The 27,067-nt window shown below is 38.0% G+C and overlaps 1 protein-coding gene across 1 annotated transcript in view; it reads right to left on the reverse strand.

Moving 5' to 3' along the window:
• Window positions 1-27,067, reverse strand: part of LOC126335571 (ATP-binding cassette sub-family C member 4-like) — a 309,710-nt gene that overhangs the window by 145,025 nt on the left and 137,618 nt on the right. The window contains exons 6-7 of the mRNA XM_049999000.1: window positions 15,496-15,721; window positions 8,053-8,209 (exon numbers count right to left, since the gene is read on the reverse strand). Coding sequence (XP_049854957.1) covers window positions 8,053-8,209; window positions 15,496-15,721 — 383 coding nt within the window. The remainder of the gene's footprint in view (window positions 1-8,052; window positions 8,210-15,495; window positions 15,722-27,067) is intronic.

A 27,067-nucleotide genomic window follows, 5' to 3' on the forward strand; every position in this document is an offset into this window, starting at 1 on the left:
AGGGTGCAAGAGATGGAGTGCTGCAACAATAAAAAATATAGGTGTTCAACATCCATCAGCCAGTGCACCAGGATTTCAACTGAAGAGAAGTGAGTGGACAAGATTGAACAGCATAAGAATCAGTCACACCAAGTGCACTGCTCTGATGCACAAGTAGTAGTAGTAGTAGTAGTAGTAGTAGTAGTAGTAGTAGTAGCTTTATTCATCCATATATCTCTTTTTACAAGGATATAGGACATGTCAAAGTATTTAAAATAAGCTAATCTGTATACACATATATTTACAGACTTCTAGTTAGAGACAATCATTAGATTTACTCCTGGTATACAATATTTCTTTTACAAATAACTTATTTAATAATGTAATGCCACACTGTTCACGCATATCTCACTATCAGTCACTGCACACACTATTCACACATTGTTTCATAATATTTCACTCACTACACACACACACACACACACACACACACACACACACACACACACACACTGGTGATCTCTGGGCCATTTTCTGTACCATAACTTCCCATTTGCTATCCTGAAAAACTGAGTCAGCATCCCTCCAGAATGAGTGAGATGTTCAGCTCAGAAAGAGGAAAAAGAGTAAGAGGTGTTAGTATTGTGTTATGCAAAGCTTGGGGGAAAGTATTTCTAGAGAGGAAAACAAGAAGGAAAAAAATCATAAATGGAAGGTGTTATGTGGAATGTTGGTTGTTTTATAATAATAATAATAATAATAATTATTATTATTATTATTATTATTTATTTGTATAACATTTTTTTTATAAAACCAATACTCTGCTTTATCTAACTGATCCTTAAATGTATAAAATGTATAGCATAACAGGTACTTTTTAGCTGCCTTTTTAAATAAGTGTATATTTTCAATTTCTTTAAACTCTTTTGGTAATTTATTATACAGTTTTATTCCTTGGTAGAAAATGCTGTTTTGAGTTTTATGTTTACTTTTTCTTGGTAAATATAAATTGAGTCTGTCTCTTGTTGCATGGTCATGGACAGAGCTGTTTATGCAGTAATTACTAACATTATTTTTGATGTGTATAACTGACTGGTAAATATAGTCACATAGAGCAGTTAAAATCCCCAGTGTTTTGAACAGATCTTTACAATGAGCTTGATTAGTATTTTTGGTTATTATTCTTATGGCTCTTTTCTGGAGTTTGAAAATTGTGTTCATATTTTGTGCATTTGTTCGTCCAAAAAAATGCCATATCTAAGAATTGAGTGTACATATGAATAATACGTAACTAAAAGACACTGCATGTTACACACTGATGACAAGATTCTATGGGCATAACATGCTGATGACATTCCGTTTGCAAGTACCTTTGTATGTTCACACCACTTCAGCTGAGAATCAATGTTCATTCCTAGAAATTTTGCATTTGTTACACAGTCTATAGAGGTACCATCTACGTTTAATTTAACATTGTCATTTTTCCTCTTCAAACTGAAATTCATGGCATTGGTTTTCTTTATGTTCAATGTCACTTTATTGCTTATTGACCAATCATAAACTTCCTTGAGAGTTACATTTGCTTTCTCGGCAAGGAGTTCTCCTGTTTCCTCAGTGACTATAATATTGCTGTCATCAGCACAGAGAATTTTTTCACCATGAGTAACACTACTCGGAAAGTCATTGATGTATATCAGGAACAGTATTGGTCCTAATATCTGAGGATTCCAAAACTCTCCAGCCTATGTTTGTGGGACCCAAGAACAAACCAAGCATATTGTCAGAAGCTGCCCTCTGACAAAGTATCCGGAAGCATTCAATGACTTTATTAATGACACTCCCTCAGCTATCAGTTGGATCCATTCACTACATGTTAACTGCTGATTAAATGTATGTTTTTTAATTTTATAGGTAGTTTGTTCTCCTTTAGTATTATCAAATTACTGATTTTCAGAATTTAACACATATTAGCATTGCACCTGAAGCCTTAAGTGTATAATATTGTAAAATATGTAGAGGGACTGGCCAGTACTTACCTCAGCTCAGTACAGCTGATAGATTCAAAAAACAGAACAGAAAATTTACTACATTCCTAGCTTGCAGAACTTTGTTCCTTCATCAGGGAGGAGAGAGGGGAAAAAAGGAAAGAAGGGAAAGTGGATTCAGTTACTCACAACCCAGGTTATGAAGCAACAGGGAAAGGTAAACAGGGACGGTAGCAAGGATGGAGGCATGATTGTCAGAGGGAAGACAAATATAGAATATATTTGGCTCTCCTCCCACTTTCCCTTCTTCCCTTTTTCCCCCCTCTCTCCTCCCTGATGAAGGAACAAAGTTCCGAAATGTAAATTTTCTGTTCTATTTTGTGAATCTGTCGGCTGTACTGAGGTGAGGTAAGTATTGGCCAGCCCTTCTATCTCTTCGTTAGTATTTGTTTCACATCTTAATATGAGATTTTCCATTAATCGTTGTAAAATATGTGTATTTCTTAATATTTGTTGTTGTAACCATACAATAAGTAAACAGTTCAGTGATAGGAATATTTCTATGTGCATCTAATCAGGACTTAGTATTTTATTCAGTGTAACAGTTTGAGACTTAGAAAATGTTTGAACAGTGAGTGATAGTACATATATCAGTGACTGAAATTTAAACTTACTGAACTTCAGGAATTTTATTCAGTTTGATTGGTTTGGTGCACCACACAATGTCTTTGGCTCAAATTCTACATTCTCTGCAAATGTTCTGATTGTTCTGCTAGGTCAGTTATTTCATATCTTATTGCTTCACTGTGTTATAATATACACCTGTGGAAGGCTACCACTCAAAGTAGCTTGCATTTGATCTGAATTAACTGATACTGAACTTTGATTCTGGGGTTGAGCTACATCATTATCCTGATTCCTTTCTTATCTGGTTTATTTAATAATCTGTTCATTTATTTATGTGCTTTCGTAAACTATTTACTGATTGTACATTAGGCAAAGTGCTTCTATAAGGGCTTACAGCAACAGTGCTCAACCGAACCACTATTTTTGCAAATGGGGCCTATAAAGATTTCAGTTTTTGTCCTCTCCCTCAGGTGCTTACATGGCAACAAATTGATTTCAAATGACAACTTATTTATCAGTTATTGTAAATTTCCAGTAGCATCACATCTATTTGCTCTTGTCAGGTATAACAGTTTTAGCCACACTCATTACTTTCCCAGGATGTCAGAATATGTAGAATTAGTCGTGTCCAGAAACAACTTAAAATTTTCAAACATCTATGAGACTATACAAAAACCTTAACCTCCGACTATCAAAAGAAATTAAAGTAAATCAGAAATGTTGAAATATATCAAATCACAGGGAAAGGACCATGTAATAATTAAATTTTTAAAGCAACTGGGAAAAGTCCACATTTAGTATTCAAAGAAGTATAAGAAATGGATTCATATGAATGGGAACTTATTTTAATAGATATATACACTGACTGACCAAAAAAGTGAAGCACCTAGAAGATATGGCCAGATGTCAATGTAACTTTGTACATGTACACACAACTGGTTGGTATGTAAATGATAAAGAGTTGCAATTCCCTGAGATGTGTAGAAATGCTGTCAGACTGTGTTAGTGTTTTTACCAGGCTTAATAAGGCATATAAGTGGCATGAAAAGTGCCTGATGTTGAGTGCTCACTGTGAAAGACATAGAGATGCCATGTACTCACGTACAACAGCTTTACCAGCACCTGACGGAGTTTGAAAGGAGTCTCACTGTGAGGTACCCATTGGTATAACAGGAGCTGTGTAGGGATAAATGAAAATGTGAGAGCAGGAATACTCTTCATTAATTTTTGGTCAACCACATCTGACCACCACAAGGGAGGATCGCCACATTGTGAACCGAGCACACTGCAATCCCTCCATGACTGTGCCTGTCATCCAAAGATAAGTAATGAAACCTCTGCAACATTCTGTGTCATCTTGCACCATTGGTCAGAGGCTAGGAATAGCCAGGCTAGAGAATTACCAGCTCCTGTACAGGCTGCCATTAACACAACAACACAAAAGGCTGTGTTTGTAATTGGGCTGACCAGGAAGCGTGGACTGCTGATGAATGGCACTGCACTGTGTTCAGCAACAAATTGCAGTTCTGCACTACCACGAATGACCATCTACAGGAGTAAAGTGGTGTTCTTGGGAGATGTGTCATTCTTCCAGGTTTTGTAGATGCATAGCTGTGTTACTCCTGACATCACGGTTTGGGGAGCCATCGGGTATGACTTCAAGTCATTGTTGGTAATGACTGAGGGAAATCTTATGGCACAATGATACATCAAAGACATCCTGGATCTTTGTGTGTTACCTCTCATGTGACAGTATCATGGTGCCATTTTTCAATAGGACAATGCCCATCCACACATGGCACATGTCTCTATGAAGTGTCTGTCTAATGATGAGGTACTCCCATAGCCAGCAAGATCCCCACATCTATCCAGTGTAGAATGTGTGGCACCAGCTCAGATGTCAACTCAGTTCCAGTGCCAATATCTGGGATATCAAGGAAAAGTTGCAGCAGTGGGGTGCTGGCTTGCATCGCGAGAGGATTTTATGCCAATTGAATAATGCATGCATCCGGGACAGAGGGGTTGCAACATCATACTGATAAGTGGGCTCATACTGCCAAGTTATTTGAAAATTTTACTTGATACTGTAATCATTGAAATAACATTAAGTACCCTCTCAACCCATGACATTTCATTTCATGTCACACACGTTACATATGAAGGTTACCATGATATCAACAGCTGGAGAGGAATGTCACTGTCTATAATTTTTTTAAAGTATATAATTTAATTTTACAGTAGTAATCTTCTGTTTTTTAATAAACATACTTACACCAAATGTGCATTGATATCACTGGTAAACATCATCAGCAGTGATTTATTTTGTCTTGTATTACATCTGTCACATTTTTTTTTTTTTAAACTTCGTCAGCCTCACTGAGTTTAAATATAATATTATACTAACACAGGTTTGTTGTACTATGCAGTAGTTATTTTAAGTAATTACAATTTTATGCTGAAATGTTCCAGAATGTCTATTAAAACTGATTATTTTTACACAAATGCATTTTTAACCAAATAAAATGATTGCTGATAAGAGGATGATGAAAATCTTTTGAACTGACAGTTGACAATCTATTTTCAAATTTTTTTGTTTTTAACCAAATTTTTGTAATAAGATTTGTTTACATAACAATGCTATGGAGTATTTCAGTACATAAAAGTGTTTTCTGTGAAGCCAACTACATTTCCTTAACCAAAACGTCAATATGTAATTAATGAATAACAAATTGTCGTCTTGGACAACTTGAGTAAAATTTCATAATTCTGTAACTTTACATGATACTTTCTATGACTACAACAAATGAAATAATGGGAAGTTACAGTATTTTTGACATATGTTTAATTTCAAAATTACATCCTCACTTATTCTTCTATATTTGAATGTGAAATCAAAGTGATGACTAGCCTAGAAGAATATAATGTTTATATGTTGTGACTAACAAGAAAGTTCATGTTCCCAGAACGAAATTTTCACTCTGCAGTGGAGTGTGCACGGATATACCACTTTCTGGCAGATTAAAACTGTATGCCAGACCAAGACTTGCACTCTGGACCTTTGCCTTTCACAGGCCAGTGCAATGCCGACTGAGCTACCCAAGGACGACTGACAACTTGTCCTCACAGCTTTACTTCGACCAGTAACTCATTTCCTATCTTCCAAACTTCAAAGAAGTTCTCCAGCAAAGCTTGCAAGACTAGCACTCCTGGAGGAAAGAATGTTGCAGAGGCAATTGCCCAGGCTGTGGCTAAGCCATGTCTCCACAATATCCTTTCTTCCAGGAGTGTTAGTGTTGTAAGTTTTGCAGGAGAACTTCTGTTAAGTTCAAGATGAGGTACTGGCAGGAGTTAAGCTGTGACGATGAGTTGTGAGTCATGCTTCGGTGGTTCACTCAGTAGAGCATTAGCCCATGAAAGGCAAAGGTTCGAGTTCAATTCTCATTCCAGCATACAGTTTTAATCTGCTAGGGAATTTCATGTTCATGTTAATTATAAACAGTAAACAAAATTTTTGTTGAAACTTCCTGGCAGATTAAAACTGTGTGCCCGACCGAGACTCGAACTCGGGACCTTTGCCTTTCGCGGGCAAGTGCTCTACCATCTGAGCTACCGAAGCACGACTCACGCCCGGTACTCACAGCTTTACTTCTGCCAGTATCCGTCTCCTACCTTCCAAACTTTACAGAAGCTCTCCTGCGAACCTTGCAGAACTAGCACTCCTGAAAGAAAGGATATTGCGGAGACATGGCTTAGCCACAGCCTGGGGGATGTTTCCAGAATGAGATTTTCACTCTGCAGCGGAGAGTGCGCTGATATGAAAAGCTGTGAGTACCGGGCGTGAGTCGTGCTTCGGTAGCTCAGATGGTAGAGCACTTGCCCGCGAAAGGCAAAGGTCCCGAGTTCGAGTCTCGGTCGGGCACACAGTTTTAATCTGCCAGGAAGTTTCATATCAGTGCACACTCCACTGCAGAATGAAAATCTCATTCTGGAAACATCCCCCAGGCTGTGGCTAAGCCATGTCTCCGCAATATCCTTTCTTTCAGGAGTGCTGGTTCTGCAAGGTTCGCAGGAGAGCTTCTGTAAAGTTTGGAAGGTAGGAGACGGATACTGGCAGAAGTAAAGCTGTGAGTACCGGGCATGAGTCGTGCTTCGGTAGCTCAGATGGTAGAGCACTTGCCCGCGAAAGGCAAAGGTCCCGAGTTCGAGTCTCGGTCGGGCACACAGTTTTAATCTGCCAGGAAGTTTCATATCAGCGCACACTCCGCTGCAGAGTGAAAATCTCATTCTGGAAACATCCCCCAGGCTGTGGCTAAGCCATGTCTCCGCAATATCCTTTCTTTCAGGAGTGCTAGTTCTGCAAGGTTCGCAGGAGAGCTTCTGTAAAGTTTGGAAGGTAGGAGACGGATACTGGCAGAAGTAAAGCTGTGAGTACCGGGCGTGAGTCGTGCTTCGGTAGCTCAGATGGTAGAGCACTTGCCCGCGAAAGGCAAAGGTCCCGAGTTCGAGTCTCGGTCGGGCACACAGTTTTAATCTGCCAGGAAGTTTCATATCAGCGCACACTCCGCTGCAGAGTGAAAATCTCATTCTGAAAATTTTTGTTGCTGTATAATCTCAAATGTATCATGTGCTTCATCAGAAAACATGTATTGAACATTACAAGACTGAAACAATATCAAGCAATACAAAACCAAAACTTATCAATATTTTCATTTTGTTATTCTGGCTCAAATCTTGGTACTTTACATGTTCTCCTATACAATTTTTTCTCTGCTACATTTTCTCTACTCCCTAAATCTCCTGATACATGATATTTTCATGGTAGTGCATCTTCTATTTACAAAGAAGTTTAATTAAAATGTTTGTTGATAATTCATTAAGCACCTCATTAATGATGTGCCCACACTAACATCAACCACTGTTGTTACTTTAGATTGAGGTGCAGTCACTAATAGTTGTCTTATTCTACTGTGATTCGTCTTGAATCATTCAACATCCTTAACAGTGGGGATCTGAAAAACATGTTGTGCAAGTATTTCTGTCCACTATGGTCCTTTTTACATACTGGATTATCATCTACATTTGATCATTTATTCTGCCCGTCCTATATTGTTTTCATTGGCAACCTTTCAACCACTGATTCTGTCCCTTTTCTTACTTATGTTTTGCTATCGAGATATTTTTGATTCATTTATCATTGCTTCTGCATTAGCTATGTCTTCTAAGTAATGGGGAATGATAATCTGTATTTCCAACTGCCACATATTTTCCATTTAAGACATCTTACTCTCATTATTATGTCTCTGTTTACAGAAAATGTATCTATACCACAATAAGTTTGTGTTATGAGAGCAGAAATTAAAGTACAGTACATTTATAGTAATATTAATCGGTGTGTGAAAAAAAAACACTATAATAAATATTGGTTTAAAATTATACTAAATAATTATTTCATTTTATTTACCTTCGAGCTATTTCAACAACTTTTTCAAAGGGTTTCTCCCAAGCATACATTTTAATTACTTGTATCCCAGACACTATTTCAGTCATTATACGAACTCTGTAATCTGTCCGCACAGCTATTTGAAGACGAAATTTTGATGTCAGCTGACTCATATAACCTGTAAAGATTTAAATGAATTATTTGATGGCTTTCTTTCTGTTGGTAGCAGCATTACAAAACTGAACATTTAGTAATACCTGATACTGTTTTAGGGAATTTAGACTAGAAGTTGGTGACAACACAAATACATCATAATTATAAAGTCCATTTAAAAAATTGGTATTTGTAAATGGCTAAACGTAATGTAACAAACAATACAGTCTGTGAAAAACAAACTCTGAAAGTTTTTTTGGACATGATGTCAACAAGTTAGTTTGGAAACGGCAACAGGGGCACCACCAACTGCAGCTGCTGAAAATGGCTGTGAATCAGGCAGAGAGTGCATTTTGTGTGCTACAATTTGCACATTGCCAATCAGCAGGGAGTGAACACAGAGTTTTCCTTGTCAAGTTCTATAAGATACATCCAGTTTACAACAGCATAATAAATTGGTACAGAAATTCTAGGATCCTTCCTTCTTTGCTGAGAGAACTGTCAATGGTATCACCTACTTCAACTTGCTGCAGTTGTGTCATGTCACAATTTGAAACTGTTAGCAGGGTTTCAATCTTCCAGTAAAATATTATTGCTCCACATTTTCACAATTGTGAATGAGGTTATGTGAATGAGATGTTGTCACGTTGCTGGATAGGCCACACTGCTGCTGTTGACCAGGCTGACACAGTCACCAGACTTGACGTCTCATAATTTTTTCTCGTGCGGTTACATAAATGGTAGTGTGTATGCTCCACCAGTACGGCAGAACCTCAAAGACTTGCGGCGCAGCATTACAGCAATTGTTCTTACTGTCACTCCTGATATTCTAGGTCAGGTATGGGCAGAAATAGAGTACGTATTAGATTTACAGCGCATGATAAAGACTAGACACATAGAAATAAAATATATAAACAGCATGATAAAGACTAGACACATAGAAATAAAATATATAAACATTGTAAAAAACTCTGACAATTTGCAGTTTTCACATTGTATAATTTGTTGCATTGTTCCCGTCCATTTATCTGTATCAATTTTTTGAAATTTTTCACAGGCTTTACAAGTACCTTGTACTTCTGGTGTTATCCTGAAACAGCCATAAGTTTCTCAAAGTATCTTAGTTATTTATAACTCATAAGCTATGTAGAATAAATTTATATGAATTGTTGAAGAGTTTGTTCCAGCAGCCATTGAGGGAACAGGTTGGACCAACAGCAATTTGTAGCACATGTTGGAAAGAATGATACCTATCATCCAGGTTCCAAGCTAAAACTTGAATTATTCCAGCAACTGACAGAGAATGTTGAGAACATCAGTCTTGTTCACAGAATTTAAAGGAATCTCACAATCTGCAGCATTTTCTCTGGAAATGATCATGGCTCTTGAATCTGACTTATAGTACAGGTCTAGGAAGTTCCTGCCTAGAATGTCACAGTGTCTTCACAGTCTCTGGCTCAAGTCATACCCGATGGCTCCCTACACCGTGATGTCAGGAGTAACTGTTGTACGATAAGTTTGAGAACTACAGTGTCCCCCCAAATACAAAATCAGTGCACCACATATCAGAGCTGCTAATCAGGTACGTGGCTGTGTGGGACGCACAAGAGACTTTTTTAGATTAGGCAACTCCCCATTCAACCCACAGAATAAAGATAGCACTAGGGAAGTAGAAGGTATTAGTGTAAGATCCAAAGAAATGATCCCCACAGATGAGACTATGAAAATTCTAGTGATGCTGCAAAAGCAGATCAAAGTGCCAAAGCCTGAAACACTTCCAAACAGCACATAATATTAGTAACAAAAAGCTGGCTAAATCCTCATATTGTCAGCAGTAAGATCTCTGAGGTAAATCTAAACGTATGTTTAAAGAATACATTAATGGGAGATGGAAACTCAAACCAGCTGAGATACAAATTGAAGCTGCATGCGAGATAGTTTGAGCAAGGGACAGTATGAAGTGCAGGCCCAAAACTTTAATTAGATCCCTTCAACAACTATCAGACTTGCCCTCAGACATAACCAAAACATTTAGGAGAAACTTAAGCTTCCTTACGCAGATCTTTTCCAATCACACTGTCATCACTGGAGGAGACTAATCATCGAACAACTGATTAGGAAAACTACAGTTTCGTACGTGGCTAGTGTAACAAGACATCCTGTGAAACAACACTAAATATTTTCTCTGAAAATTACTTGTGGCAGGTAGTTTGAATGCACACTCATAAACTCATGACAGAAACACAAAAAATCTAATGGCAACAGATGTACTTGATCTCTTTGAGATTTTTGGTAACCATGAGGGAGTTGCAGCAGCAGTGATCATCAAAATACAAAGGGCAACTAAAACAAAGAGGAGCATTCATATGTTCATTAAACTGGGTGAAGAAACAGTAGCATCTCATATGAAGAAGGTATTCCGAAATTTAGGGATGTTGAAGTCCACATCCTCATGCTCCTTTATAAAGATGTGTCCAGGAGGACAAGCACAATTTGATTCTCACACCACAACTATGAGGCATGTTCAATAAGTAATTAAAAATGTTTTTTCTCAGCCAATTTCAGATGAAAATGCAGAATTTGCAGTGGGAGATTGCAGAATATTCCTGCTTCAGCCCCTACAGTTTTGTGAAGTTTCGACAGGTGGTGGCGCCATACACAGCCTTCGGAACGGCATCTGTAATGGAGATGCATTCCAAGCAGAGAGCTGTAATTGAGTTTCTTTTGGCAGAAAACCAGAGCATCACAGATTTTCATAGGTGGTTGCTGAATGTCTATGGATACACGACAGTCACCAAAAGCACAGTGAGTCATTGGGCGAGGTATCTCCCATCTTCACAACAAGGTCGTGCAAACCTGCCCAATCTCTTGCATGCTGGCTGGCTGCACACAGCTGTGATTCCTGCAGTGTTAGAACATCCAGACACTCTCACTCGATGGATCGCAATGAAACACATTACAGCTCAACTGGACATCTCTGTTGGTAGTGCTGACACACTCATCCACTAGCTGGGGTGCTCAAAGGTGTGAGCCAGCTGATGTGCTTGCTGCCTAACAGAGAACCATAAAGAGCAATGAAGGACTATCTCGGAAGAAAAGGTTCACACCCGCACCCTCACCTGATTAAATCTTGGTGATTGTCTCCTGGGACTCTGAAGGAGTTATTCTGTTTGATGTCTTCCTTCATGGAGCTATGAGCAACTCTGAGGTGTATTGTGCTACCCCCAGGAAATTGAAGAAATGACTACAGTGTGTTCATTGCCACAAAAACGTAAATGAACTTCCCATGTAAAGCCTCAACCAAGTCTACTCTTCAGAGAGGAGCTCACAAAACTTTATTGGGCTGTTCTTCCTCATCCACCCTACAGCCCCGATCTCACACCTTCTGACTTCATCTGTCTTTGGCACAATGAAGGATATACCCTGTGGGAAGCAGTACATGGATGATGGGGAGGTTATTGTTGCAGCAAGACATTGGCTCTGACATCGATCAGTAGACTGGTACCATGCGAGCATACAGGACCTCTCTGTAAGGTGGTGTAAGGCTGTCACATTGAAAGAAGATTAAATAGGGCTTTGTAGCCAAAGAGTGCGAAATAACTTGGTGCACTGGAATCCTGAATAAAACCAACCTGCTTTAAAAAATGCTCCTGACTTTATGTCAATGAAATTGTACAAGTTGCCATGGCCTAATGGAACCCCTGTCAGAGTCCATACAGAATCTGCAGTTGAGTTACCCAGTATTTGTAACTATAATGTACCATAGGATGCTCAAAGAACAAGATGAGCCCTGCAGTTGAAAGGAAGCACAGGTTACACCCATTTCAAAGAAGGGGAGCAGGAATCATCCCCAAAACTACCATCCAATATTATTGAAACCCATGTGTTGTAGAATTATAGAAGTTATTATGAGCTCAAATGTACTGATGCACTTTCAACAGAATGGCCTCCTTCATCCCAACCAACCTGGATAATTGAAACACTGGTTATGCAAAATCCAACTCTCACTTTTCTCAATACAACTGCCTGAAAGCCATGGATCAATGGTAATATTGTAGATGTAGTATTCCTTGATATCCAAAAAGCATCTGACTCAGCAGCATATCAGTGTGTATTAATGAAAGTATGACCATATGGGAATCAAATGAAATTTGTACCTAGTCAATGCACATAAACAAAAGTATAGCCATATAGGGATCAAATGAAATTTGTGACTAAATTAAAAAAATAGTGGTAGGGAGGATTCAGGATGTTATCTTGGATGGAGGGTCATAAACAAATGTAGAATAACATTCTGCCATGTTCAAAGCACTTAAGCCACTCACAGCACTACATGTGACTCATACTGTCCTCCTCAGTTAGTTTATGTTCTATGAATCACTTGTACAGAAAAAATATACAGAGCTGAGTTAGTAATTTTTACTCACCACTCTTTACACATTCGAACAGATACTGTTCTACACAATAGAAGGAAGTTGGCAAAGAGAAACTTTTTCAGATTGTTTTCAAATTTTACTTTGGTGTCTGTCAGACATTTTATATCACAGGCTAAGCTATCAAAAATTTTAGTTGCAGAATAGTGCACCCCTTCTTGTGCTAGATACAATTTTAATGTGGAGTAATGAATGAAATTTTTCCTTCCAGTATTGTAATTATGTTCATCACTGTTCCTTTTGAACTGCATGGCTTATTTACAACGGAGGGGATAAATATACTGTGAAGTAACAGTCACAACTGCCAACTCCTTAAATAAATATCTGCAAGATGATTGTGGATGAGCACCACATATTTGGTCAGATATGACACTGTCCATTGTCACACAGTTAAATGCCTTAGACTGATCACTAAAAATACCAGCTGGCACAATTTTATTATTTAATGCTTGTAAAATATAGTGAGTGAACATGTAAATGGCATTCTCAATAGAAAGTAATTGGATAGATAAAAAATCTACTCACCATGTGGCAAACGAGAACATACACATAAAAAAGGTTTTAGATTTGCAAGCTTTCTGAGCCAATGGCTCTTTCTTCCAGCAGAAGGGTTGAAGGATAGGGAAGAGGGGTGAAAGAAAAGGACAGGAGAGATTTAGAAAAAGGGGTACAGTTCACAAAAGTCACCCAGATCCATGTGTCAGGGCAGACTTACCAGATGGGATGAGGGTAAGGAAATGCAATCCGAAAACAAAGGAAGTAGGTTACAGTACGCTTGTTCGCCCACTGCTTGAATACTGGTCAACAGTGTGGGTCTCCGTACCAGATAGGGTTGATAGACGTGATAGAGAAGATCCAACGGAGAGCAGCGCACTTTGTTACAGGATCATTTAGTAATCGCGAAAGCGTTACGGAGATGATAGATAAACTCCAGTGGAAGACTCTGCGGGAGAGACGCTCAGCAGCTCGGTACGGGCTTTTGTTAAAGTTTTGAGAACATACCTTCACTGAAGAGTCAAGCAGAATATTGCTCCCTCCTACGTATATCTCGCAAAGAGACCATGAGGATAAAATCAGAGAGATTAGAGCCCACACAGAAGCACACCGACAATACTTCTTTCCACGAACAATACAAGACTGGATTAGAAGGGAGAACCAATAGAGGTACTCAGGGTACCCTCCACCATACACTGTCAGGTGGCTTGCGGAGTATGGCTGTAGATGTAGATGTAGATGTAAGTCTCCCCTGACCTGGGGTTGTATACCTCATCTTCCCCAAAAATTTTGGAAAATGATGTCAGCAGTGACACAGATCAGTAGTTACTGACATCTCACGCGTCACGTTTCTTAAATAAAGTGTTGAAAATGGCACACTTCAGTCTCTCCAGAAAAATGTCTTGAGTTAGTGATGCACTACATATGTCAGATAAGGCAGGGCTTATTATATTCGAACAAATCTTTAGTACTTTATTGGAAATGCCATCAAAATCAGATGAGTTTGTTCCTATACTTTGCACTATATATATTTGTAACCTGTGACTCATCATTTATACCCCTTCCATTCAGTCCAACAGTGATGTTATCTTGTTTTGTGTCTGGCTGTCCTGCCTCCTGTTTCACTACATTTCATACAGCCTTAATCTGTGGTTGAATTTTCTTATTTCTGACATCATGTAGGCCCACATGTTCCTTGATTTTTTAATAACTTTTACTAGCAATTTTGAGTAGTTTTTGTAGTGTTCAACTATTGCAGAATCTATACTTGTTCTTGTCAACAGATGCATTCCATTTTCCTTTCACAAGATGCTTTAATCGCTCAAGTTCTCTGTTTTTTTTTTATATGGTTGTTTAATGTCCATTCTGATTAGTTACCTTATCTATCCTGACTGTCATGACAAGAGAGAGCATTTGTTACTGTGGATACAGTTATTTTATTGCTTTAAGTTCACCAAAGGAAACATTATCAATTAGGGTCCTACTGTCTGTACCCAGCAGTGCAGGAAAGGTGATTATTGAGATCAAATTGTAGGATCCAAGTAAGGTTTCCAGGTCATTTTTCCTATCAGAATCCTTCAGAAATTCAACAAAGAAGTCACTACAGACTGTAATTCATTGTTCCTGTCAGGCAGACTTGTGCAATGACCTACTTCAGCAGCTGCAACATGGCAACTAATGGTCATAGTAAAACAAAGGTAATGGCAATTTGCTGCCTACACATACCACTAGGTGCACTCAGTATGAGCAGCAAATTTACTCTGCCAATTTACATGGTACTTCAATCTTTTTTTGAACACATCTCTTCTATGTTGAAACTGACTCCTACATCTCTTCAGTGCAATAGTGCAATATGTGTAAGAAATTACTGTAAACTGTCTTTTTATAGCACTTGGCTACAACAGCTTAGGAATGATTTCATGTAAATATATATTTATGTATTTGTGTTAAATTTTGTATAAATTTATAAATGAAAAATCTGCTAAATATTTTTGACTTACTCCATACAGTTAAGATATGTTTCAGTGAGAACATGTGGGAGGAACATAAGAACATTAACTCTTTTGAAATGTTTATTGCCTGTCTTTATTTTTCTGACATGTTCCTCATCCTTGAGGATCTCTGCACTCTGGGACCATGGGAGGAATAATATGACTAATTTAACATAAGAAATGAGATTCCATTTCCTAAAAAGGTTATTATGTGTTTGTATGTCTGTCTTCATTATTCCTATCTTTATTTTGACAGGAAAATTGAAGTTATGTATTTTTAATATAGTCTGAAGTATATCCCCTTCTTTTAAACAAATTTTCTTGAGATTTGAGTTCCCATTGTTATATCACAGATAAAAAAAAACAGTGCAGATGACAACAATAATACTCACTCTGTACAGGGACAGTCTGAAGAAAAATTCCGACTATTCCAATAATGGATGCCCATCCTACAGCCTCCCATATGAACCAAGCAGCAATAATTGTCTGCAGTGGTGTTAGCCACACAAAATGGATAAACATGGGTACCATATCAAAGCGACTGACATCATTTGAAAGAAGATTTACCATCTGACCTGCACCAGTCTGTCCAGCTGCAGTCTTACTCAGCCGTATCACCTGGAAACATAACATAAAAAGCAATGCTTATACTGGCAAAACAGCAAAACAACTATTTTCCTCTGCTCATTTTCTGAAACTTGTTTTGCCTTTGTTCTTTGGTATTACTGAATACAAAACAATACATATATTAATTCACACAGACACACAAAAAGAAGTGAAACGATACTTTAATTGGATAGATAAACAATCTGCTCACCAAGCAGTGGCAGAACACACATGAAAGACGGTTGTAATTGGCAAGCTTTCAGGCAGAAGGGTTGAAGGGGAAGGAAGAGGAGCGAAGGAAAAGGAATGGAGAGGTCTAAGAAAAGGGGTAGATTTTGGGAAAGTCACCCAGAACTGTGGATCAGGGAGACTTACTGCACACGATGAGAAGGAAAGACCGATTGTTGGGGATGGCATTGGACGAGATTTGGAAACCTGAGAGCTTAGAGGTGGAAGAAGGGTAATATGCAGACAAAGATTACTGCTTAAATATCATGTATGAGTTAATAATAGTGGAAAGCTACATGCGTTGTGCATAACAGAGGTTGGAGGGTGGTGGTGAAAAATAGATGGGTAAGACAATGAAAGGTGTAAAAAACTTAAACAGAGTGAAGTAAAGAGTAGTTACAGTGAAGAAACGCTGAGACAGAAGAAATTAATGCAAATTAAGGCCAGGTGGGTGGCGAGAACCAAGGTCATGTTGTAGTACTAGTTCCCACCTGCGGAGTTCTGAGAAACTGGTGTCTGGGGGAAGAATCCAGATGGCGCGTGTGGTGAAACGGGCACTGATGTCGTGATTGTCATGTTGTAGAGCATGCTCTGCAACAGCATATTGCGGGTTGCCAATATACACCCTCTGCCAATGCCCATTCATCCTAATTGATAATTTGGTGGTAGTCATGCCAATGTAGAAGGCCGAACAATGTTTAAGTAACAGACAGAAGAGAAGATATAGAAATGCAACATGGCATAGCAGCATGATCAAAGTCCTGAAGTTATCTACAAGTGTGTGCAGTGAAAAGTATGGAGAGACTAAATGAACAGTGAATAATTATTTTGTCTTGTTATTAAGCTAAGTTGTTCTTAGTGTGTACTACCATATAAGAACTGAATATTAAGTGTATCCAAATCAGGCAGTGCATTTGTTAAGGCTCTGGCCTCAGACTTGGGAAGATGGGAGCTCATGTTCTCTTGGTTTTGGAATTCTGTGGTTTTCCTAAATCACTTCACACAAAAGTTAGGGTGGTTCCTTTTACAAGCCACTGCCAACAATCTCCTCATTAAACACAAATGTATATTCATGTCTGTATATATGACTTACGTTTTCCTTGTATTCAGCTGACAGATTCTATATCATTGAAAATGATCCTTCTATAAATAAATTACTACTACTAACAACTGGTGCACTGTTCCACAGAATAACTAGTCATGTTGGAAAATGAGAGATTTGAGACTTATGAAAATTAACAAAACAGGGATACAGTAAATAAATAAATAAAGAATACAATTAAAACAAGCAGTAGCAACAAAATGCAATTAAGGTCACAATTCCTGTTTCGTCTTCATTTTTTGCTCTATGTTACCAAACATTTTAGTTTTGGATTCACTCTTTTGAGGATTTAAAAATTAAAATAACTAGGGAAACAGACAAGATATAACATATTATGCAGAGAGAAAACTTCAGTTTGCTCTGATAATGTTTATAGAGGATGTACTTTCAGATACTGAACAATGTGCACAAATAAAGTGATATATATCTTCTTTAATTCTGGGCTATGTGATTTAGTTGCAATATTTCCATCTACCCTGAGTACTATACATGTTATTAACATTTTTGTAGATGGACAAAGTAAATGAAACACTGTAGTAAAGGAAGAAATGTAAGTCAGATAACATTAAACGTGATAGTAAAAATAACAATAAAATACACAAATTAATAAACAATAAAAGTCAAAAAGTAAGGAATTGAAAATCTTTTTTCATTATTGATCAATTACAATTAATTTGGCATTGCCATAGACATACAGATACACACTCCTGGAAATTGAAATAAGAACACCGTGAATTCATTGTCCCAGGAAGGGGAAACTTTATTGAGACAATCCTGGGGTCAGATACATCACATGATCACACTGACAGAACCACAGACACATAGACACAGGCAACAGAGCATGCACAAAGTAGCCACTAGTACAGTGTATATCCACCTTTCGCAGCAATGCAGGCTGCTATTCTCCCATGAAGACGATTGTAGAGATGCTGGATGTAGTCCCGTGGAACGGCTTGCCATGCCATTTCCACCTGGCACCTCAATTGGACCAGCATTCGTGCTGGACGTGCAGACCGCGTGAGACGACGCTTCATCCAGTCCCAAACATGCTCAATGGGGGACAGATCCGGAGATCTTGCTGGCCAGGGTAGTTGACTTACACCTTCTAGAGCACGTTGGGTGGCACGGGATACATGCGGACGTGCATTGTCCTGTTGGAACAGCAAGTTCCCTTGCCGGTCTAGGAATGGTAGAACGATGGGTTCGATGACGGTTTGGATGTACCGTGCACTATTCAGTGTCCCCTCGACGATCACCAGAAGTGTACGGCCAGTGTAGGAGATCGCTCCCCACACCATGATGCCGGGTGTTGGCCCTGTGTGCCTCGGTCGTTTGCAGTCCTGATTGTGGCGCTCACCTGCACGGCGCCAAACACGCATACGACCATCATTGGCACCAAGGCAGAAGCGACTCTCATCGCTGAAGACGACACGTCTCCATTCGTCCCTCCATTCACGCCTGTCGCGACACCACTGGAGGCGGGCTGCACGATGTTGGGGCGTGAGCGGAAGACGGCCTAACGGTGTGCGGGACCGTAGCCCAGCTTCATGGAGATGGTTGCGAATGGTCCTCGCCGATACCCCAGAAGCAACAGTGTCCCTAATTTGCTGGGAAGTGGCGGTGCGGTCCCCTACCGCACTGCGTAGGATCCTACGGTCTTGGCGTGCATCCGTGCGTCGCTGCGGTCCGGTCCCAGGTCGACGGGCACGTGCACCTTCCGCCGACCACTGGCGACAACATCGATGTACTGTGGAGACCTCACGCCCCACGTGTTGAGCAATTCGGCGGTACGTCCACCCGGCCTCCCGCATGCCCACTATACGCCCTCGCTCAAAGTCCGTCAACTGCACATACGGTTCACGTCCACTCTGTCGCGGCATGCTACCAGTGTTAAAGACTGCGATGGAGCTCCGTATGCCACGGCAAACTGGCTGACACTGACGGCGCCATTCGACGGCCAACACCGCGGTTCCCGGTGTGTCCGCTGTGCCGTGCGTGTGATCATTGTTTGTACAGCCCTCTCGCAGTGTCCGGAGCAAGTATGGTGGGTCTGACACACCGGTGTCAATGTGTTCTTTTTTCCATTTCCAGGAGTGTATATGTGAATTTAGTAATATCATGCAGACACTATACACATCAAAGCATTGTGTATCATAAAATATATTTTCTCACAACCAGTTATGCAATTTAATTTGAAATAATATGAAAAATATGAACTCAGCAAACTGTTAAAAGTGTTACTTTCTTAGATAAAAACAAATATGATGTCTTGTGTCATAACAAGTGTACAACTGATTGTGACGTAAAAACCTGTAATTCGGCCACCAACAGTAAACTTGGAAACAGTGGTAAGGGCAAACACGTATCATTAAGGAAAAAGTGTGGTATTCTCTTGCTTGCCGACAGCCATGGCAGATAGCTATCAAGCGTGCGACAAGAGAAAAATCGAGAAACGGCAGTGACTAACATAGTGAAACCTGGAGCAGGAACACACGATGTCGTAGACACTGATTTTCATATGAACGCAATACAGGATAATGACTTTATAGTATGTATAGGGGGTTCAAATGACATAGCTAAAAATGAACACACGATGTCGTAGACACTGATCTTCAGATGAACGCAATACAGGGTAATGACTTTATAGTATGTATAGGGGGTTCAAATGACATAGCTAAAAATGAAGCCGATTCCTGCATTAAAACGCTACAGAACTTTCTAGAAGTGAATAAATCTAGGAACACAATAGTAACCACTGTGCCTCATAGACATGACCTAATTTACAGATCGTGTGTTAATAAAGAAATTAGAAAAACTAACATCAAAATTAAGAAATTGTGTGCAGAATACGCACAGTGCGATGTACTGGACGAAAGTAACCTACATCGAAACCTACACACCAAACACGGAATGCACCTTAATAACGATGGAAAAAGTGTTATATGTGATCACATCAGTGAAATAATTAAAGAAAGACTATTATGAAATAGATCTGTCTATCAGCTTCCTGAAAGACTTACAGGCAAAAATGAGAAAAGCAAATTCGACAAGAACGAAGAAAGCAGGAAAGAGGAGACATCAGAAGATCCACAAAGGGCTGCAGCAGCTACACCTGTAAGAGTTAATTTAAGATCAAGGCGGAATATACCCAAGAAGGAGAATTTTTTCTCTCCCCCTCTGAGAAAAGAAAAAAACTTAGCATCACCAAACAAGTTAAAGATAGCATCATTCAACAAGTTAAAGATACACCATAAAACTTGCAAAGGACTCAATCAGCAAATTGTAGTAAATAAGGTAAGGTCTGAACCTCCTCACCAATGTATAAAAAAATTAAACAAAAAATTTCTTGATCTAAAAGTATACATCCATAATGTACAAGGGCTAAAAACCAACTTAATGAATTAGAAAGTTTGTTATCAAGTGCAAGTGAACTGTCAGATACACAGATATTATGTATTAATGAACATTTCATGAGGTCTTTTGAAATAGAAAGTGTTGTGACACCAAATTTTAAACTCATAGGTCACTTCTCAAGAACATCTTACGAAGGCGGAGGTAGTTGCATATTTGTAAAAGACAACATTACTGCTACACTTCTTGATATTTGCAATTCGTATAGTACTGAAAAAGATATAGAACTGTCAGTTGTAGAGCTTACAGATCTAAATGTTTATATAATAGCACCTTATAGGTCACCCTCTGGTAACATAGGGACTTTCTCCAAAAATCTAGCACCAGTAATAGAAAATCTAAGTAAAAGAAAATCATATAGTGTTCTAATATGTGGTGATTATAATATAGATTTTTCTCTCAGAAAACTCTAGCCATCTAAGCATTAAAAATTTTATGTACAGCTACAACCTAGACCTAATGGTTAACACTCCAACCAGGATAACAAATCACAGTACCACTTGTCTGGATCAAGTAGCAAGCAATATAAATTGTACTGTATCATCCGTCAAACTAGGATTTTTCAGACCACAATGCATTAATTATGCAGGTCTGGTTGCCAAATAACAGTCATAAACACAATAAAATCACTGTACAGATGAGAAACTTCAACAACACCCACATGCATACTTTCCTCTTTGATATACAAAATGAAAATTGGCAAAATGTATTTGAGGCTCAAACAGTAGACAGCAAATATGAGGCATCTTGGATATTTTCTGTTATTATTTTAATTGCCACTTTCCCTTACAAACAAAATGTATCAACAAAGATAGAAAATTCTCCAGCTGGATTACCCCAGGAATCATTAGATCATCACAAAGAAAAAGAGAACTTTTTCATATTAGCAAATCCAAACTAGGCAGTAGTGAAGCATTTAAGTCATACTTTACATAAAAAGATATTAAGGAAGGTAGTAAATGCAGCCAAAAAACTACAGAATGATAACTACCTCAAATTGTCATCAAATAAGAGCAAAAGCATGTGGCAACTTATTAATATGAATACTAATAGAGGAAAACAACTACAAAGTGATATTAACTTTAAAATAAATGGAAAATTAGTCTCCAGTGGGAAAGAAACAGCAGAGGAATTCAATAACTACTTTACAGAAACAGTAAAAAACCTGGCTAACCATATTAAAAATAGCTGTCCCTTACAACTAGAACCAAACTTATGCTCTGAGACTCTATTTTTAAGGCCTACATCTGAAATTGAAATAGAAAACACATTTCATAGCAAAATCTAAAAAAAATCATCTGCTGGACAAGATCAGATTCCATGCTTCCTCCTTCATAATTGCAGTAACTTTATCAGTAAACCCCTAGCCCACATAATAAACTTCTCATTCCTGAATGGTGCATTTCCTGGTATGCTCAAAATTGCAAAAATTATACCTGTCCACAAAAAAGGAAGCAAAGAGGATCCCAGTAATTATCGACCCATTGCACTGCTTTCAACTTTTAATAAAGTATTTGAGTATATAATGGCCACCAGAATCATGTCCTTTCTAGACAAAGAAAATATCCTGCCACCTGCTCAGTTCGGCTTCCAAAGTAAGAAAGCTACAACTGATGCAATACAAGAATTTCTAGATCATGCACTGGAGGTTGGGGACAAAAAACTCCCAGCCATAGGTATCTTCCTAGATCTAACAAAGGCCTTCGACATGGTTAATCATAGTATACTTTTGCAAAAGATGCAATCCTATGGAATAAGAGGAAATGCCTATGACTGGTTTAAAAGCTATCTGGAAGATCGACAGCAGTAAGTGGAATTAAATGAAACTAAGCTCTCAGGTACAGCTAGCACTGTACATTCCTCCATTCATACCATAAAGCAAGGCGTTCCCCAAGGCTCCGTCCTGGGCCCCTTGCTGTTCTCACTTTACATAAATGACCTTCCTCACAGCCTACCAGACACAAAAACCCTTTTGTTTGCTGATGACACCTCTGTACTCATATCTGTGCCCGAACAAATTCTCCAATCTAATATAGATAGGACCACAGGTCAAATAAGTCGATGGCTTCAAAGTAACAGGCTGCTTCTTAATGCAAAAAAGACAACTGGAATAACCTTCCACACTGCCCAAAACAGAAATCCATTACTACCAACTATATCACTGGAAAAAAAAAAATGTTAAACTTGAAAATGAAATAAAATTTTTGGGGGTCACTATTACTGATACCCTCACATGGAAAAGGCACATTGACATTACCAGCACAAAACTTAGTAAAGTATGCTTCATGATTAGATCAATAAGGAACGTCACTAACACAAGTACCCTAACCACAATGTACCATGCACTCTTTCACTCTGTACTTAACTAAGGAATCATCTTCGGGGGCCAAAATTTTGAATCAATTAAGATATTCAAACTGCAAAAGAAGATAGTCAGTACAATTATGTTCAAAAAACGAAGAGACACTAGTAAACCATTATTTAAGAAACTAACTATTTTGCCGCTCCCATGCCAATACATACTAGAATTATTATTCTTCACCAAAAAAGTATTAACAAAATTTGCAAAAATATGGATTACCACGATTATGACACAAGATCAAAAACCTCTCTAAGAATACTTACCCACTCAACAAAACTGTACAGTGATGGTGTCAAGTGCATGGGAATAAAATTATATAAGCATCTTCCAACTTTTATATAAGAAATCCAAGAAATAAATAAATTCAAACAGACAGTCAAATCTCTTTTAATAAAATACTGATTTTATACCATACAAGAATATTTGGAATCAAAATTGTCTTAGTGCATGATAATGTATCAAAGCTGAATGTTGTTAAGTCAATTTTGTCACATCATGTAACAATTCTCTGTAAAGCTGTAACTTTAAGTAACACAATTTGTAGGTAATGTAAAATAATCATTCTTCTGTGTTCTTGTTTACTGTTTTAGACTCCTATAAACTGTATATTTGTATTGACTTATCCAATATCAGTTGTACAAGCCATTGTACTGATTTGATCTACGGGACAAATAAATAACAAATAAATAAATAAATAAATGGTTTTGAGTCTTAGATTAGATTAGATTAGTTTTTCGTTGAGGAGATCCGCGTGGATGTGGAACATGTCCCGTTCTTTTTTCTTTTTTATTTTTTTTAAGCTGAAATAACAATACTAATAGTATAAATATATACAACGCGTCATTTGTTTCTATTAAAAAATTCGTCAATGGAGTAGAAGGAGTTGGCCACTAGTAAGTCTTTCAGGCTCCTTTTAAACTGATCTGTATTTGTAACTAAATTTTTTATGTTTGCTGGCAAATTATTGAAGATGAGTATTCCTGAGTAGTGGACCCCTTTTTGAACTAAGTGTTCCTGAGTAGTGGACCCCTTTTTGAACTAAAGTAAGTGCTTTTAAGTCCTTGTGCAGATCATTTTTGTTCCTGGTATTGTATGTATGAACTGAGTTGTTTGTTGGAAAAAAGAGATATATTATTTAGGATAAATTTCATTAAGGAGTAAATATACTGAGAGGCAGTAGTTAGTATACCCAGTTCTTTGAAGAGGTTTCTACAAGATGTCCGTGAGTTTACTCCACAAATAATACGTATTACACGCTTTTGGACTCTGAAAACTTTTGTTTGACTTGAAGAGTTACTCCAAAATATTATACCATATGACATTATGGAATGAAAGTAGGCAAAGTATGCAAGCTTTTTCATTTTTATGTCACCTATGTCTGCTAACACTCGAATTGCAAATACAGATTTGTTAAGGCGTTTCTGCAGTTCTGTGGTGTGCTCCTCCCAACTGAATTTATTATCAAGTTGTAACCCCGGAATTTAAGACTGTCAACCTCTTCTATCTGCTCTTCTTCGTACTTTATGCATATGCTGGGTGGAAATCTCTTACAGGTTCTGAATTGCATATAGTGAGTCTTTTCGAAGTTTAATGTCAGTGAGTTGGCTTTAAACCATTTATTAATATCCATGAAAATATCATTAGCAGATCTTTCTAGAACTACACTCGACATACTATTTATTGCAATACTTGTGTCATCTGCAAACAAAACCAACTCTGCTTCTGGCAGTGTAACTGATGAGAGATCATTAATGTACACAAGAAAAAGCAATGGCCCTAAGATGGATCCTTGTGGGACACCACATGTAATTTCTTCCCATTCTGATGATGACTGATGACTTAATTCACTAGTCCCTTGCACTGACACCCTTTGTTTCCTGTTAGCGAGGTATGACTTGAACAATTTTGCAGCACTGCCCGTGACACCACAGAATTCTAATTTATTTACAAGGATGTTGTGGTTTACACAATCGAATGCCTTTGACAAATCACAGAAAATACCTGCTACTTGTAACTTGTTATTTAATGAATTAAGTACATTTTCACTGTAGGTGTAAATAGCCTTTTCGATATCAGAACCCTTCAGAAATCCAAACTGTGTTCTTGATAATATGTTATTTGTGGTCAGATGGTTGAGAAGCTGCCTGTACATTACTTTTTCTAAAATTTTTGAGAATGCTGGCAAAAGTGAAATCGGTCTGTAGTTTGATGGCATCTCTTTATCCCCTTTCTTGAATAGAGGCTTAACATCTGCATATTTCAGCCAGTCAGGAAATGTCCCAGTTATAATTGACTGGTTACACAAGTAACTTAGAATTGTACTAAACTCACAAGAACATGCCTTAATTAACTTTGTTGATATTTCATCGTAACCACTAGAATGCTCTGTTTTCAAAGATTTTATTATGGAAGTTATTTCTTTTGGTGATGTGAGTGACATATTCATGTACCTGAAGCTATTTGTAAAGGCTAGTTTCAGATATTCAAGGGCATTATTTACTGATCCTGACAATCCCATTCTATCAGTAACGGATATAAAGTACTTGTTAAATAGATTTTCCACACTATGCCCATCGGTTACTAATGTGTCATTTACCCTTAGTGCTATTTGCTCTTGTTCCTTTCTAGTTCTACCAGTCTCCTCTTTCACTATATCCCATATTGTTTTTATTTTTTCCCTGACATTGCTATCTTCTTCTCATAGTGTATTTGTTTAGAGGCCTGAATTACTTTTTTTAATATTTTACAGTATTCCTTGTATTTAGCTAAATCATCAGCATTGAAGCTATTCTTGGTCGACAGATACATATTCCTTTTTGTCTTACAGGAAATCTTTATTCCTTGGGTGATCCATGGTTTTATTATAGGCTTCTGTTTAATTTGAGTACCTTTTAGAGGAAAACAGTTTTCAAAAATGGTACTGACATTGTTCATGAATGTGTTATATTTTTCATTCATGTCATGAGCACTATAAACAACTTTCCAGTTCATATCTTTGAGCAGTTTTCTAAAACACTCAATTTTTGGTTGATTGAATACTCTCCTGTACTCAGATTTAGCAGTCTTGATAATCTGGTTAGATTTTACATCTAAAACAAGGAGCTGCATGTCATGATCTGATAGTCCATTTACTACAGGTTTTATGATATGATTTTGTTCCTTTGATTTGTCTATAAAAATGTTATCAATGGCTGTCCTTGAGGATTTAGTGATCCTAGTTGGAAAGTTTACAGTGTGAGTTAGATTGAAAGACAACATTACTAATTGCAGTAAATGTTTACTGGAAAATTGAATTAGAAAATCTGTATTAAAGTCACCACCAATCAAAATTTCTTTGTTTCTTACTGTTAAATAACCCAAAAGAGCTTCTAGATGATTTATGAATAGATTATAATTTCCTGCAGGTGCTCGGTAAATAATTACTATTATATAGGATCTGTTATGGATCTCTACTTCTGTTGCACATGCTTCTAGATGCTGCTCTAAACAGAATTTATTAACGTCAATGTTCTTGAATTTATGGCAGTTTTTAATAAATGTGGCAACTCCTCCTCCCTCCATATCTACTCTGCAGAAGTAGGAAGCTAGCTTAAATCCTGAAATGTCTAACATATCTATACCAGTAGTCACTTGATGTTCAGAGAGGCAGATTATGTCAATTTCGTTAGATGAATTCATTTCATCAATACAAATGAGTAGTTCATCAACTTTATTTCTAAGTCCCGGAATGTTCTGGTGTAATAAAGATAACTGATACTGCATACTAATGCAATTATAACTGCTTTGGTGAATATGAACTGGCAGTTTCTGATTACTTTCTGTTAAACATTGTTTAAATGGAGGCTGTATGCTAAAATCTGATTCCTGTTCATCTATTTTCTCAAACTGAGTCTGTCTGCCAATCTCTCTTAAAACTCATTTTCTATACCCCTTCCCTATCCTAAAAAAGGCATCCCTCTGACACCTGTGACCACTGGTATTTTACCACTTGTGACAGTGTCCCCCCTTAAGTTTTCTGCAATCAAGCCAGACAGTTTTCCCTCCCCTTTCCTATTGAGGTGAAGGCCATGCCTAGTGTAGTCCCTCCTATCAATAGCATCCACAGGAATCAAACCAATATGGGACCCTATATCCGTCCTAAGCAGCCACTCCAACTCCAAGTTCATCCTCCCTACAGAAGAGTTCAAATGAGGCCGATCATGGCGTCTCAACACAGACACAAATCCCACACTTGTATGCTTCTTTGTACTAGGTA

This window comes from Schistocerca gregaria, chromosome 2 (genome assembly GCF_023897955.1).
Source record: "Schistocerca gregaria isolate iqSchGreg1 chromosome 2, iqSchGreg1.2, whole genome shotgun sequence".
In the NCBI taxonomy this organism is placed as follows: Eukaryota; Metazoa; Arthropoda; class Insecta; order Orthoptera; family Acrididae; genus Schistocerca; species Schistocerca gregaria.